General features: G+C 46.4%; 1 protein-coding gene across 2 annotated transcripts; it reads right to left on the bottom strand.

The window, feature by feature from the left end:
* Positions 1–730: 730 nt before the first annotated feature.
* On the bottom strand, positions 731–14095 carry mapk8b (mitogen-activated protein kinase 8b). 2 transcript variants are annotated; one of them, XM_079293680.1, is made up of 12 exons: positions 13823–14095; positions 9841–10021; positions 9175–9304; positions 8594–8652; positions 7440–7578; positions 5980–6145; positions 4347–4418; positions 3507–3689; positions 2324–2448; positions 1758–1821; positions 1103–1180; positions 731–978 (listed from the first exon to the last, which is right to left on the bottom strand). In XM_079293680.1, the coding sequence occupies exons 2-12, from the start codon at positions 9960–9962 to the stop codon at positions 962–964; spliced, it is 1155 nt and encodes a 384-aa protein (XP_079149806.1). In that variant the 5' UTR covers positions 9963–10021; positions 13823–14095; the 3' UTR covers positions 731–961. The 2 variants fall into 2 exon arrangements, with proteins under 2 accessions (XP_079149806.1, XP_079149805.1); XM_079293679.1 differs by having other exon boundaries at positions 731–973.
* Between the last annotated feature and the right edge of the window lie 1479 nt (positions 14096–15574).

Raw genomic sequence — 15574 nt, 5'->3', positions numbered from 1 at the left:
AACTCTACGTCTCGATAAACATCCCCAACAAAAACACACCATTCTGGACCGTTAGCGGTACCTCGCTGTCAAAGCAATGCCAGTGGAGAATAAAAACCAATCATATGACGAGTGAACATGTTTAAATCCCGTCATGTCCGAACAGGAAGTCAATTATAAAGCTTTCATTAAATGTTACAATGTAGGAAGTAGTCATGACTCAAGAAACATTTGTTTTTACAAGTAAATCGAAATGATCTCAGTTGATATTGATGGACATGTCATATGCACTTAAAACTATATCCATATTATGTGAGCTAGAACAGATAAGGGGAGTACTAAGACCATACATTTGTCAATTGAATTATGTTTCAATGGCTCACTGCAAACCTGTATTGAATCTACACGGATATGGCAAGTTGTAGGAGCAGTAGCGTACGAGTGAAACGAATGGCGCTCAACAGAAGAAGACAAAAAATACTCAGTCGGTTAATAAAAACCGGAACGTAGTGAAATCATAAAAATTCTCTTATCGTCATCTTAGGTTTGTGAAAAATTAAGATATGCCACAATAAATTACAGCTAGGACTCAGAGAAAAATAAATCCTCATTTAAAAAAAGACTGACTGTAAAAAAAAGAAAGAAAAAAAAAAGATCCGTCCTTTCAGAAATCAAAATATTTCTCAAACAGCTAGCTGACTAACCGCTACACTACTGAAGACAAGCACTGGGGGGGGGGGGGGGGGGGGGGGGCAGGAGCCAGTGTTGGGCAAGAGGGTTGGTCTTAGATGTGACCAGGGGGGCGAGGCCCAGACCAGGACCAAGAGGAGGTGTAGATGATAGTCATCTGCAGCAGCGGCGGCGGCGGCTGCCGTCTCGCAGGCTGCTGTCGGTGTCGGTCAGGGTCGGGTCGGAGGACACGGAGGAGACGTCGTTGACGGAGGTGGAGGAGGACACGGAGGTGGAGGTGCGGTGCTGGTGCTCACTGTTGCACCTGTGCTGTGAGACACAGGAGAAGGCCCGGGGTCAGCCGGGCGAAAGAGAACACGCAGCACGGGCTGCTGATAACCACCTGCTCATCAGGATCTGATCCACACACACACACAGGAGAAACTCCACTAACCTATGGATGCTGGCGGTCCCCTGATGACGCCATTCTTCGTCCGTTCTTCCCAGTCCAGCACTTCTTTGTATATCAACTCTGCAACAAACAAGACGCATTGAGTGACCACAGTAAGGAGGGCAGAGGGAGGCAGTGTGCAGTTCACTCATGTCACCATGCCAGGCCTTCCTGGATGTTTAAGTACAATCCTGTGCTACTCGTCACCATTTTGTTCTGTATTTTCATTCTCCATCCTGTTTGATGTGGTGTTACTTCCCTACAGTTTGTGTCTCACCTGGTGAAACACAAAGATGGACACTTTTACATGATAATCTATTTCTGAGGAAAGAAAGAGGAAATGAGACATCCCCCGGCTGTGTGTGTGAGATGAGGAGACACCAACATGTCACGCTACGGGTGTGACTCTCCTGCTGTAATCGACAAATTTCAACGTTTTCTTTGGTTGACTTCATCACAGCTAAATACCACTGATTGAGACTTTATAGTGTGATTGAGTGTTTATAGTTTACAGCAGAACAGCTATGCAACATGTGCATGAGACATTTTGCAGTTCATCATTAGGATTGTGTATCAGAAAAGAACTGGCCTCACGCAACACGCCGTGAGAGGCTGAGCACTCGTGTGGGCTTTTCAGAGAGCAGAGGATGGTTCCTACCTTTCCACTCGTCCACTGTGTGCTCCCTCTCGTCCAGCTGCTTGTCTGTGATCGCGGGCGGCGGCTGGAAACAAAGACAGACACGCGTTTGCTGTATTTCAGTCTTCTTAACATAGAGCGACAGCTCCACACGCGCATCACACGCGCATCACACGCGCATCACACGCGCATCACACGCGCATCACACGCGCATCACACGCGCATCACACTCCAGAGTCAAACGGAGATCTGATTCCTTTACTCGGTGTCAGAGCAAAGAGCTGTGTGAAAAATCTGAACTTCTCCGAGGCCGAGCAGTCAGTTCTGACGAGCCCTTTTCGTGCCAGAGAGGCAGCAATCATCTCCCAAAAATCTATTTGCCGAGTCATTGTGTCGTGTCGTTTGGACCGCAAATGTTTTCAGCAAAGAGGAACTGGAGTTTAACAGCTTGTAGTCAGATGGAAGTGGATTCATGGATTCAGAAGCTACGCCACGTTTCTACATATTTTATTAGAAATGATTCACATGATAAATAAGAATGTTTTGTTTCATAAAGCTTTGGTGTCGTTTCTTTAGGGAGTACTTACCGCCTCCACTTCGGTCGGGTCGTACCACACGTTGATATACGGGTGCTGCAGCGCCACGTCCACCGAGATCCGCTTGGACGCGTCTATTACCAGCATCTTGGAAAGGAGGTCCCGGGCTTGACTCGCTGAAAAGAAATCGGGGCAGAAAAAAATAGTTAAAACTAAGCTTTAAAAGACTTGATTTCCATTCTGAACAGTCTTCCGTCTGAGAGCGTCCTGCTAATGTGATGCATGTTCTGCTCGAACAGGATGGTGGAGCTGGACACAAGGTCGGGAGGGGCCATTCAAGAGAGTTGTGATGACTGTAACTTGATTGTGTTGTTGGAGCTTCGTGTGTAGAATAATGTATGTGCACGATAAGGAGGGTTTAACATCCACCTATTAAGGTAAGTGTTCACCTTCAGAGTTCACAGAGCAGAATTCTGTAACAGTATGCAACTTTGTGTGTTTTGGAATACATGTATTGTGTCAAATGAAAAACATATTTGTATAATCGGAGATTTAAACATTTCCTTTTAACAAAAAGCAGCAAATAGAACATGTGATGCTGGTGCAGCTCTACAGGGGAATAGACCGTCACATATTCCTGCCTCTGTAAATGAACGAGGACGGAAAAAGACTTTGCGACAGCTCCACTGCGATTGTTCCCGTCATCTCCCCTCAATTCACACATGGAGACACACTGGAGGTGAATCCCTCTCTGCAGTGAACAGAGAGTTACCGTCAGCTCCTGAATCAGGGCTGAATTTAAGGGAGTCACCAGGGAATCATTATATTAACCCTTCAATTACAAAAAAAACAAAAAAAAAGCCATTTAAGAAGTCACCCGTGATGAATTCTACATCAGCTAAAACGAGGCCCGGGCTTTAAAAAGCCTTTTGTTCAAATTTGAAGGAGTGAAACGGAAGCATATGGAGGCATGAAGCGCTCTGGAAACATTGATTGCCTCATTATTCATCAGGCCTTCTGGGTGTGATAAAAACGCACTTTACATTTCACAAATGGTTTCCCTTCAGGCTGGACAACTGCTGCACCTGAGGTCGAGGAAACTATGCCAAACTGTGTTTTAACTCTTAGCAGGCACTGGGTTGGCCACCTCGCACCAGTTTATCCGTCTCGGGCTTCCAGTGAGCCTTCACTAGACGGTTCCACGGGCACACAGAGAGACGACGGACTCCATTACCTTTCAGTTTGTTGTGTTCGGAGTCTGCGGGGAACAGGACGTCGGGGAAGAGCTTCTCGAAGGTGTAGCCGGCATACCGGGGCCTGTTCTCCACGTAGGTCCTCACCGACTGGTTGAGCTTCATCAGGAACTCCTGAGACGGCGACCCCAGCTGCTCGATCACCTTGTTCCACTGGTCGATATCTTAAAGGTTTCAGTGTTAAGGAGCGCACCGGGCTGGCAATGCCAGAGTTGGGGTGGGTCCTTTCTGAGTAGCATTATGAACCGATGAATAATTAAAGAGCCATATGGAGCCGCTAGGTCTCACACTGCGTCGTTCTATCTTGGATAAGCTCCTAATGTACTTGTGTGTCTGCAACGGTTTGTACTCAGAAGGCTGGTTGAATCCAATTCAAACCCGAGGAGGACGGACTGGGGCACGCACACCGTGAGCGTGAGGTGAGACAGGTGATGCAGGTGATGCTCACCTCATTTTTCTTCTTGAGAACAGAAACACACGTTTACATACAGATGTAACATCCGACACATCGACACATACGGGCATGCTTTGTTCACACCTTTCTATCTCTGTCAATGTCACCTATGTCTCTACAGAGCAAGCAAAGTGCAAAACCCAATACGACGCTTTGTTTGTCAAGCTAATGCTAGCCGCAGCTAACTAAAGTCAACCGGCATATTAGAATGTTCAGAAACTATGAGCTCCGTAATGCAACGTAACCTGTGACAGCACAAACAGGCACCGTCGCCTGGCAGCTTGTGTGAGAAGATGTGAACAAGATGTCAGACAGAAAGGATGAGAGACGAGGGGGCATTTTGGATGGAGGTTCAACTCAAGGATACGATCAGTGCCTGGAAACAACACACTACCCCGGACCATTTCAGCCATGATGCAGCCAACAGACCAGACATCAACTGAAAAAATGAAATGACAACCACCTATTTAGCATGCAGGACTGGAGAACAAAACAGGGGAAAGAACAACCTCAACAACATAAAAGAAGACCAAGAAGGGAAAATCAAAACATGGTGTGGTGCCAGCTGATGTGTGTGGTACATGACAAAAACAAATGAGTTGCATGCAGCCGAGTGCACTCTTAAACCTGGGTCAGCGTCCCACAATGCTGAGGGAAAGCATAACCTGAGTCCCACAATGCTGAGGGAAAGCATAACCTGTACATACTGCAAGTCCTTTAAAGAACTCATCAAAGAACAGCAGATTCGACAGTCTGAGAGACAAAGAGACGTCTGCGTGCTACGTTCTGTTCCTGGAGGAAAAGCCGGACACTGCTGCAAAGCAGCTCAAGGATACAATCCCTTCCTGGAAAAAGGATTTTGTGGCGAACCATTTCTGCCATAATGCAGCCCACAGCCCAAATATCCACTACGTGTGCGCAGCGTAAAAAGGAGGGAGAAGAGATCAAGCAAAAGAATGAAACAAGTCAGCAGGAAATTAGGGTCAATGTTTGAGGTCAAGAAGACAAAGGATGAGCGAGGAGTAACATTTAGCAAGATTCTCCGGAGTTTTGTTACAACAGGAGCATCATCGTTATGTAGCCACCTCACGACGGCTGTACAAAAAGGGAACATTTTATTCTCAGAGTTGTTTGAAAATGCAAAAGAAATCGAGATTAGCTGAACTGACCATTATGTATCTGACTTTATACCGAAAGGTAGAATTACTAGACACGTCTATCACGGGAATGTTACGGGGAAATACACTTGCTTTCTTGCCGACAATAAGATGGGAAGCTGGCCACCACTCTACGCTGAATATGAAGCTAGAACCAGGAGGCAGTTAGCTTAGCATAAAGTCTGACAACAGGGTTAAACAGCTAGCATAGCTCCATCCAAGGGTAGAATAGTCGGACCACTAGCTCACTAATGCACATTATATTTCTCAGAGTGCTCCGCAAAGACAGAGTCCAGCACATTTTGTGTGGATTAAAGACACAAGATGGTGTTATTAATTAGTGAGCTTTAGGCTTTGGACTGAGCCGGGCCGGCTCTTTCCCCTTAGCTAACCGTCTCCTGGCTCTAACAAACAGATGTACGAGAGTGGTACCAATCTTTCAAGCAAGCACACGGCCAATAAGCCTTTTTATCAAAATGTTAAACTACCGTACTCCTTTAACAGTATTACAGGAACTGCGATACGTCGCAAGCGGGAGCATCGAGAGAAATTGCTGACGCTCAGGACAGACAACCTCTTAATAAAACATTAAAAGCATGCTAAAGCACTGCTGGGAGCTGGAGTCCACAGACAGGAAGTTCCCCACAAAGCACCGATGCACAACATGCCAACTTCCCCTCCCCCCCTCCGAGTGTGACCTTTACAGGAACAGGGAGAGAGTGTGTGTGTTTGTTTGGGAGGTGCTGAAATACATCCCGGGGGTGGGGTTGGTGGGGGTGGGGCATGCATCAGCTGCTCCTCGCTGGCCGGATGCTGTCATAGAAGCCTCTTTCCTCCACTCACCATTGGCCTGGTAGCCCATGCCCAGGATGACCTCGGGGGCGCGGTAGTAGCGGGTGACCACGTAGGGCGTCATGAGGAGGCCGGTGGCGGCCGTCCGGGCCAGGCCAAAGTCCAGGATCTTCAGTGTGCAGTCAGACTTCACCACGATGTTGCTGGGCTTCAGGTCCTGTACGGACAACGCAAGGCGGAGAGGGTTAGGAGCCGGATTAAGGCCGAGGTGGCACAGTTGTATGATATGGTGGCATTCTGCTAAAAAGGTGTCCTTTATTATATTTATATTTGATCCTTATCTAACTGCAAGGAACAGAAGGGGCATGGGATCGTCTGGCAAATGGCGATAATGCAACACTTATGGATGCCAACCGACATAAAACTAGAAGACTAGAAGAAGCAGAGAGGGCCAGGCCAGATGTCGGCGTACGCAGAAGAAGACGTCTCGTCATTTTCAGGAACATCATAAACAAAACTCAGAGCCCTCCGGCCACGACAGGTTCCGGTTGACTAGTTGGCATTCAGCACGATTTATGAGGGCAACAGATCGGATACTTAATCTGTGGTTTCTTTATCGTAATCACTTCCTGGTTTGGAGAAAGTAAGCACAGACTGCTGCGACACCTGCCACTGAAGTGCACAAAAATACCCAGGGGGCAGCTCACCAGCAAACAACACCAACTCCAGGAAATCTTAACGGCATCACAAGCAGTGACGAACGTCTCACGTCTTCACAATGAGACACCATGCTGTGGTGCTGGAGCTCGACTGCATCGTAGGATGAAATCAAAACGGACTCGAGAGCTCTCGTTGCAGAGACAAAGCCCACGAGAACAAGAGATCCGAATCTCTGGCGATCCGTGACTCGCATCGCTTCCGCTCACCTGATGAGAGCTCTGCGTGCCGATGCCAGCGCGGCTGCTTAGCGCCGCCTTTGGCTCAATTAGTTCTGGCTGGCAGAGCAAGAGGAGCTCTGCTACTCTACTGCTGTGTCTTCCACAGAGGATGATTGACAGAGTGCCACAAGAGCGAGAGAGAGAGTGTGTGTGTGTGTGCGCGCATACAAGAGGGATCCTTTGTGCGCTGCTGCTAGTGCTTCAGGGTGTGTGAGCGTGTATCATCCTGTTTTCTGTTGTTTCAAAGTGAACAAGCACCGGAGTGTATTCTGCGTGTGTGTGTGTGTCTTACTGCAACCTGTACATTATGTCCGCTGCCTCACAACTTGTGATCCGGTACCAATAAATGGAAGTTAAATGAGATGTTATGACTTTATGTGACACTGCAACACAACTGAAACACATCCTAAATGTGCGGTGTTGTCATCCCGACAACGATACGACTCCCTGGAGAAGCTGATCCTTCATTTGTCGGCTCAGCTGTGTCGGAGCGATGTGACCGTCTAATCGGCACAGCGGAGGTGGTTAGACAACGGGCAGCGGACCCGTGCGTGCCACATCAGCGCGCCTCACCCTGTGTATGATGCCGGCAGCGTGCAGGTGTTTGATTCCACACAGCATCTGGTAGAGCAGGTAGGACAGCCTCTCGTGGTCCAGCTCCATCTGAATCACCTGGCAGAGGTTGGCATCCATCAGCTCCATCACTAGATACCTGCAGGGGAAATAGAGAGCGTGAAGCAATCCCATGGACACACACACACAGGTTTTCATGTGCTGACTTCACCTGGAGTTTTACAATATACTTTGATTATGGCACATGGATGTAGCATATTTTTATGACTCATGTGACACTGATACTACTGAAACACATTAGAAATGTAATAGAGTCAGAGTGGTTGGACAGTTTAAGGTAAAAACCAGATGATTGATAATGATTTTCAGTTTTTTGGACATTTGGCATTGCTTTCCATTCCTCAGAAAGAATTCGAAACATTTTACTGAAATTGTACCGCACTCATGCATTCAAGTACGCATTCAGGTCCACAAACACACGGCCGAATGGAGCGTTATCCTCCAACTGTGTGTTTGCCACGCAGCCCTCCGGCCAGGATTTGTCCAGTTTCCTTTTTAGCTCCAATCAGGCAGACGCAGCGCTGCAGACACACTCACACACAGGGAGCTTCTAGAGGACGCCATTAATCACGTCTGTTCCCGTTATACAGCGCAGAACCATCACTTCCCTCCCCACATCTCAGCTTAGTATTCCACAGCCAGCTTCCTCTCACATGCCCCAATGTTCATCTCATTGAAGGCGCTGTGTAGAACTTATACAAGTTAGAGTTGACAAAGGAATGAAACAGATTGCAGGAGCTGCACTCCAGGACCAGTGTTCGTTAGATGGTGTGTCATAATACCAGATTTGAGTTATAAAAGACCCGTGATATCAACTATTCCTTTGTGACTCAAGTCAATGTTTAGTTATTTTAAGATAAAACACCTGTTAATCCACAGTGTGTAGGACGTGTCCTGAATATTAAACATGTCTATTTACAGTAATTATAATTGTGCTTATAGTGAGGCAGGATAGCACACAAACCAGAGATCCAGTTAAGCTGCACAAGCCCCTACACGTCAAAGAAAGATAATCTAAGCCCAGCACGCCACCTCCTGTGTTGATGTTACAAACACTCAGTGGGCAGATGTTACTCGGGCTGTGTAGTACTCACACGTCTTGGAATTCTTCCAGTGTCTTCTGTGGCGTGAATACATTTAACAGGCCGATTATCTGTCAAAATGAAGAAGGAAAAAAAAGCAGTTATTGATCCGCAAGTCCGGAGAGGAGCCGAAGGGTTGTCCTCTGCACGCCTGAAGCAGGAAGGAGGAACAACCGAGAGGTAGTGACAGCAGCAGCCCGAGCGTCGGTGACGAACCATAACAGGACATTCCCCAAATTAAAATAGCACATAACGAAGCAGCAGCAGGGAGGAGCGGTGTTGTGATCCGTCAACCTAACGAGGGGCGTGAGGTGGTTGGATATGCGGCACAATTTAAATGGATGCACGAGGACACGAATGATGTTCAAACTGATTCGAGCCTCAGGGCGTCCGTTCATCACATTTCATCTCGACTAATGTAAACTGCGAGACAACCCTGTGCATTTAAACCCAGATGTGAGCCCGTCTCCATTGGACCCAGACGACAACACTAAACGGTTCAGGTGTCACAGCTCATCCCTGATGGTGAAATGGAAATACAGGAACATTAAAACACGCTGAACAGAACATGTGGAGAGAACTCGAGCTCTTACGTTCTTGTGGTTGACACATTTCATCAGCACCAGTTCCCTGTAGGCCCGCTTGGCGTGCGTCTGGTTCTGAAACGGCCGGCTCAGCTTCTTGATGGCGACGTTCCTCTCAAAGTTGTGGTCGTACGCCGAACTGTGGTGAAGAAATGAAAGCAAGAACTCGCTGAAAAATGTAGTCTTTGTAGCACTTCCCGGAGGACCTCAGACACACTCTTCACACACACACACCAATATCTACTCTCCCTTTAGCTCAGTTTCCTCCATCTGCTGATGGAAACATCTCTGGAGCTGCTAAATGCTCCGCTGTGTTCACCACAGAGTCGCTAACTGGGTCTGTCTGTCACACACACTCACACACACCCACACACACACACACACACACACACACACACACACACACACACACACACACACACACACACACGTTTTTAGCTTTCATAAAAATGCTCCTGTAGTTCAAAGAGAAGTCAGAAAATAAGACGTGAAAAGACCAAGACATTGATTTTAGATTAAACTCTGTTTTGAAAATTAGTGGGTCAGGTTTGGCATCCACAATTTTTTTATATTTATGCAATCTTCACGACCACTCGGCAAACACACAGCCACTGATCACATGCAGTTGAAAATAGAAAACGCTGTTTCGGTGGACCTTTTTGTCCTTTGACTTACCAGACGATTCCCTGTGCTCCGGATCCGATGGGCCTGAGGTTCTGGTAGCGCTTTATAACCATGAAAGTCGAGTCGCCCACATCGATGCTGTAGTACTCCTTCTCACGCTTGTTCCGGTTCATGGTGAAGCCTTGGACGAACGCAATGACTGGGCGTCCAAGTGGGGCTGTCCTCTCAAGACCTGCAGAGCGTAGAGAGAAGGACGTTGTCACGTCACACTTTTCCTTCCATATATGTGTGTATATATACACACACATATACATACACACAGACACACACACACACACACATACACACATACACACACTATGCTTCCTGATCGGCAAAAGAAGCTGAGCTGCCTGGTACCAGCATCAACAGCCAATGAAACGCAGAGGAACTGCTTCTGTAGATCCGTCAATCAACCAGCGCCACAGCACTGGCTCGGAAAGCTCATCACCTCACCAAGAACTCACTTAATTCTGCTCAGCACTACTAGAGCTGGAACTATGCGGGGACCTCGTGTGCTTAATGCCTCATTTCAATGTATTTCCTGAAGAACTGTCAAGTCCTTGGTAGTGATCAGCGCCACTGAAGTGCAGATATGCTCATGTGTGCAATGGTACAGCATGAATGTCCTCTTACTCCCGCTCCATTGGTTACAATGAGTACTGTATTATAACCCCCAGAGGTCTGGGCCACGGAGAGAGACACAGGAAGCAGGAAGCTGGGTTTCATGCTGCGTCTTCACGAGTCATTAGTGGGATTTCGAACACTGCGCTGAGGAGGTCTGATGATAGATGTGTTTCTTGGACCGTGACCCGACCGACTACTGCAACCCCCCCTTCCTGTCAGTATCCGTTAGCCCACGAGGCTTTCCCTTCTCCATGCTGCTAAAACCCAGCTTCCCTTTCTTCAGTTTTCTCCTCTATACTGCAGACAAACGATCTCATATCCACCTGTGCCACCTCCTCTCTTGTACTTGTGTTTCAGCCTTCTAATCTTTGTCTCCTCTCCGCTCTCCTGCCTTCAGTCATCTTCCGTCTCCCGACAGTCTGCAGCTGAGCCACGCCGTGCAGACGTAGGGGGATGGATGAAAGGTGCACAGAGGAGGCTGAACTCACTCACGTTATCTAACATGCAAGAGACGCACTGCTAGATTTGTGAAGGAAAAAAATAAGACATACTTGAGTAAAAGCATACTCTTGCTGTTAATCATTACAAAGCAAAAGCAGCATACATTCAGTGTACCTTCAGCATCTGTCTGCTAATGTTAGCTCCAAAGGAGTAATCCCATTACACAACGTTTAACCACGACTAGGTCCGAAATCCACAAAACCAGCCTGAAAATGAAGGAAATCTGCACTGATTGCATGAGTCTATGGAGCACGGCCGGATAGTTTTCAAACCGGCCGATGTAGTCTTGATGGCCGTTTTTTTTGCTTGGACCTGCGCATGGAGACGCCTCCTAGTTGACGTATTACCATTTTTTCCATTTTCCAGTTCTACAAAACTTGTTCTACAAAACTTGTTCAAGAGTTTTTTTGTGTGCGTGTTTTTGAGTGAGAGAAATAAACCTCTATGATTCTTTTTGGAAAAATGTCATTCGGTAAATCAAATGTGAGCCACATTTGACGGAGAGAGAGAGAGAGAGAGAGAGAGCTCTCGTCGAGCTCTACCAGGCGTATGTAAGCACTGCAGAATACGTCACAGCTGATGTTAGGCTTCAGTGGTGTGACATGATTTTCCTCCACTTGGAGACAGAAGAGCACATATCAGGGTGACTGGAGGATCTGTGGCTGCGTGTGGAAATGGGGCTGACTGTGTGTGTGTGTGTGTGTGTGTGTGTATGTGTGTGTGGGCCTGTCAACCCAAATAGACCGTTAGGAGGCATGTTACACAACCAGGGCTGCGCGCAAACACAGAACCAGTGAGTGAAGTCTGTTCACTAAGTGATCGAGTGGGGTTTTTCCATGTTTAGACAGAACAAAACAAAAGACCGGCCCACAGCTACACTTCATCTGTACGACCGCGCGGCCCCTTCAGGGGTCAAAGGTCAATTAGATCAACTGATAATCAAGTCGCAGCTTTATCAAAGACTCCCCAAAGACCACGGCTGACATAGCTGTCCGTTTGAAACCACCGTCTGTGAGGAAATAATGTCTCCGACAAGCAGACAGAACAGAAGTCTGTCCAAAAGTGTGAGCTGCGGCTTCGTAGAGGTGAACACACGTTCGTCTTGGCAACCCTGCACAGATTCGAGTTATCTGTGCGACCAGGATCCAGTCCGTCAGCAATTTGGGAGGGTTACAGTCTATTTCATCTTTGAATTGCTCGCATTCAGCCAAAGTAATGGCTGCTGATAAGAACCCAGAAGGGCACATTCTGTGCCGCACATTGGCACCAGATTAAGACACTGAATAACACTTCTATTGTGATCGTCTGGAGGGACGATTTGGGGGGTATTTAAGCTCATGCTTCCAACAATCTGAGCCTGATTTTTTTTAGCTAATGTGCTAATCGTGAAACAAGACAACAATTGGGCCTTTGCTAAGCCCCGCCCAAAGGCTGGGCCATTGGGTCTCGAAGTCGGTGTGGTTTTTTTGGATGAGTTTTGGTTAGATTGCTGAAATAAGGTCTGTGGTTAACACAAGCTCAGGAGATTTCAAAGTTTTGCTCTACGATATAAAGTACGTCAACAGTTAACAAGTGGCTAAAGGAGACTACAAAACGCCATCTTGGCAGCTCGTCCGCCTTCACAGCCTCGTTGTGTATACTCGTGCTCATGAGACCGCGTCGTTCGTTCATTTAGCTTTTTATTACTAAAAGTGGGGTTCAGTTGAGAAGATGTCCTTACTGAATAAAAATTTGTATCATAAACTTGTTTGCCACAGAGCTTATTTTCTGAAAATCCAATGGAACAATCCCATTGGCTCTTTGTCCAGGGAACTAGCATGATGCAAACTTTGGCCAACAATACACAACGCGTGGTATCTTTTTGGAGCTATACCGACATAATTGTAGATTTGTTTATTTTCTGTTTGCAGCTCACACAGTTCTTGGTCATTTTTCAGGTTCAGAATCAACCACTAAAGGCAATCTAACGGCCACAACGGCAGTAGTGACTGAAACTGATGTATACCAATATGGACAGCTACGAAGAGGGAAAATATTTTTTTTTTCTGCCACATCGCTGCACAATTAATATCAATAATGTCTTCATCCATGATCAACTCTGCTTGTAAATCTTTACAGCAAGCCTCATTTGAACAGCTATCCTCCCATTAGCTCAACCTGCTTGATGTATTCGCATTTCACCTTTTTTTGCAGGCAAGTGAGGCCATTATTAGCATCGCATAATAAACCACACACACAGACGGACTGCAGCCTCGCATGTAGCCAAATATTGATATCCCATCTGCCCCGAGTGGCCATCGCATTAACAGAGATGCTGCTACAGTACAATAACCGGTGTAGACCCACCTATACTCACTTCACAGCGCAGGCATCGAGTTAGCCCACATTCCAAGCGAACAGAAACATGTGCGAGATTGTATCTTTAGCAGTAAATATCAGCACGCACCGATGCTAGCCGAAACGGGGTGTATTCAAAGGCGTCGATGCGTGATTTGTGTTTACCGGGAGGGTGTTCTCTTCTTCGGGTGACCACAGACTGGAGGTCACGGCGTTGTGGTTTGACGCTTTTCGCCAATTTCGAGTTTACAGTGTAAACTGTGCTAATGCGTGCTAACGTGTGTGTAGCACTGGCACGGATCGGTTAACCGCGTTACAGTAGTGCGCTCCCCCAGTGTAGCCACTCAGTCTGGCTGCCTTCTACCAGTTAGGCCGGACCTGTCCTGCCTGCTGTGGTAGTCACCCTACTGTAGTAACACCTAGGCAGTAACGCGCGTGAGACAAATGTGCCTGTTCCCATCCCCCAATTGTTGACAGTTACACGTCTGACATGTTTTAAAGGAAGAAAAGAAAGACATGTCGAGCTCACCCCTCCGGTTAATTCCAACAGTGTCGACCCGCAGTCGATGTTTGCTGCCTGCTGGAGACACAACCCGGACGTTTTTTTTGGGAGGTGGGGGGGGGGGAGAGAAAAACAGCTCTTTAATCTCTTTTTTCCTCCGGATACTCTCCCGTTTCCCCTCACACTAGCAGGCCAGGGTCACCGCAAAATACCCGTGTAGCTTCAACGTAACCTAATCTTTGAGCTTCCGCGACACGAGCGGTTTCTGCCATTTCATAGCAGCGTCGTCGAAACCTTGCGACGGTTCCTCGGCGGCACAATGAGGACCAGGGGCACGTTCAACACCGCCTGCGCGTTCCCGGCAGCCGCCGCTGGAAAGCGGAAGCGACGGTTTCGCAACGTTTTGTGATGACACGGCAAACAGCGAAGAGTTTTGCTATTTTACACATATTGGTGGGTTTAAAAAAATATATTTGAAATGCATCCATAAATACATAAATGCAAACGTTTAATAAACGAGTTTGTACCAGGGATTACGTTTAAAATATCGTGTATCTTTTTCTATTTGCTGTTAACAGTTAATGCTACAAAATAAAGTCGACTAAACTCCAATTTGTACATGCATTCATTTGAATAAGTTATAGGTTGGCTAATGCATCCTGCAACCTGGAGTGCCCAATTATATTTGGTGGATTCAGATGCCAGTATATAAGGTGTCCTACAATTGTAAATTAAGTAATTCTACCTTTATGAGGTTTTAACATTTTCAACTTTATGTACTAAGTACTGTACGTGGCCTAAACACAACTTAGATACTTGTTTATACTACATACTATACTATCTAAGCCATATACTATTCATGCTTATCTGGCTGCTGTAGTAATTAGTTATTTTTCAGAACATTTGAAACGATTATCAAATGCAATGCATTATCGCCATTATCGAAGAAGGAAACACTTGTAATGGAGTATAGTGTCTGCCTGAAACGTCATACTTCAATCATTTAAAATCTGATTTTAATTTAATCAAAGATGTCCTAATGATTTTCCGTACCAGTTTTTGAGAATTGACCACTGCGATAGGCATATAGAGTAGTGTGTTTTACCATTATTATTGTAGGTGTCACGTTTATACATCTAGCTGCACATGCAAGCATCACTTTGACCTTCTGCCACAGGTCACATGTGTTCATTATTCCTCGGGCTTAAAGGACATGGAGTAAGTTCATTTACTCTCTTGATGATGTGGCTGACCATGAAGTGGTGGGTCAGCGTGTCCGATGCGGCCTACAGGTATGTGGACAAGAAAATACCATCAAACTGCAAATAATTGGCGCATAGTTTGCACACAAAACAGCAGGAGAGCAGGAACAGCACCTCTCAGAGGCCCTCGGTACTACAACGTTTGTATGTCAAGTCATAAGACTTTATACTCCTGACCTAGAAAAACTCACCTATGAATTCAAATATGTTACTTGTTACATCAAACCTAGATATATCCTTCAGAATAGTACTTTTACCATTGATACTGTTGTTACATTTGATATTTAATACCTTGCTTATGTCGATCAAATGTTTGAACAGAGTATTTCTAGATTAGGGTTTTTCTCTTTTACTAAGTAACATTTCAAGCACAGAAGAAAGGTTGCATAAGCCGTGAAATCTGGTTACTCTCTTAGCCCTGCTGTATTAGTCAATCAACAATCTACGTAAGGTGCTAATAGAAAGTGGGACAATTAATGTGTCACTAGTGGTTGAAACATCAGATTAACACAATGGA

Source organism: Melanostigma gelatinosum (genome assembly GCF_949748355.1).
Source record: "Melanostigma gelatinosum genome assembly, chromosome: 21".
In the NCBI taxonomy this organism is placed as follows: Eukaryota; Metazoa; Chordata; class Actinopteri; order Perciformes; family Zoarcidae; genus Melanostigma; species Melanostigma gelatinosum.
Note: the sequence above shows the minus strand (reverse complement) of the source record. Positions and strands in the feature narration are given on the sequence as shown.

Coding starts and splice junctions, on each gene's coding strand:
- mapk8b (XM_079293679.1), bottom strand. CDS start 9,962: ATGAACCGGAACAAGCGTGAGAAGGAGTACTACAGCATCGATGTGGGC. Junction 7,579..8,593: donor CTGGAAGAATTCCAAGACGT/GTGAGTACTACA, acceptor TTTCCCCTGCAG/GTATCTAGTGATGGAGCTGA. Junction 4,419..5,979: donor CATGGGCTACCAGGCCAATG/GTGAGTGGAGGA, acceptor TCATTTTTTCAG/TTGATGTCTGGTCTGTTGGC.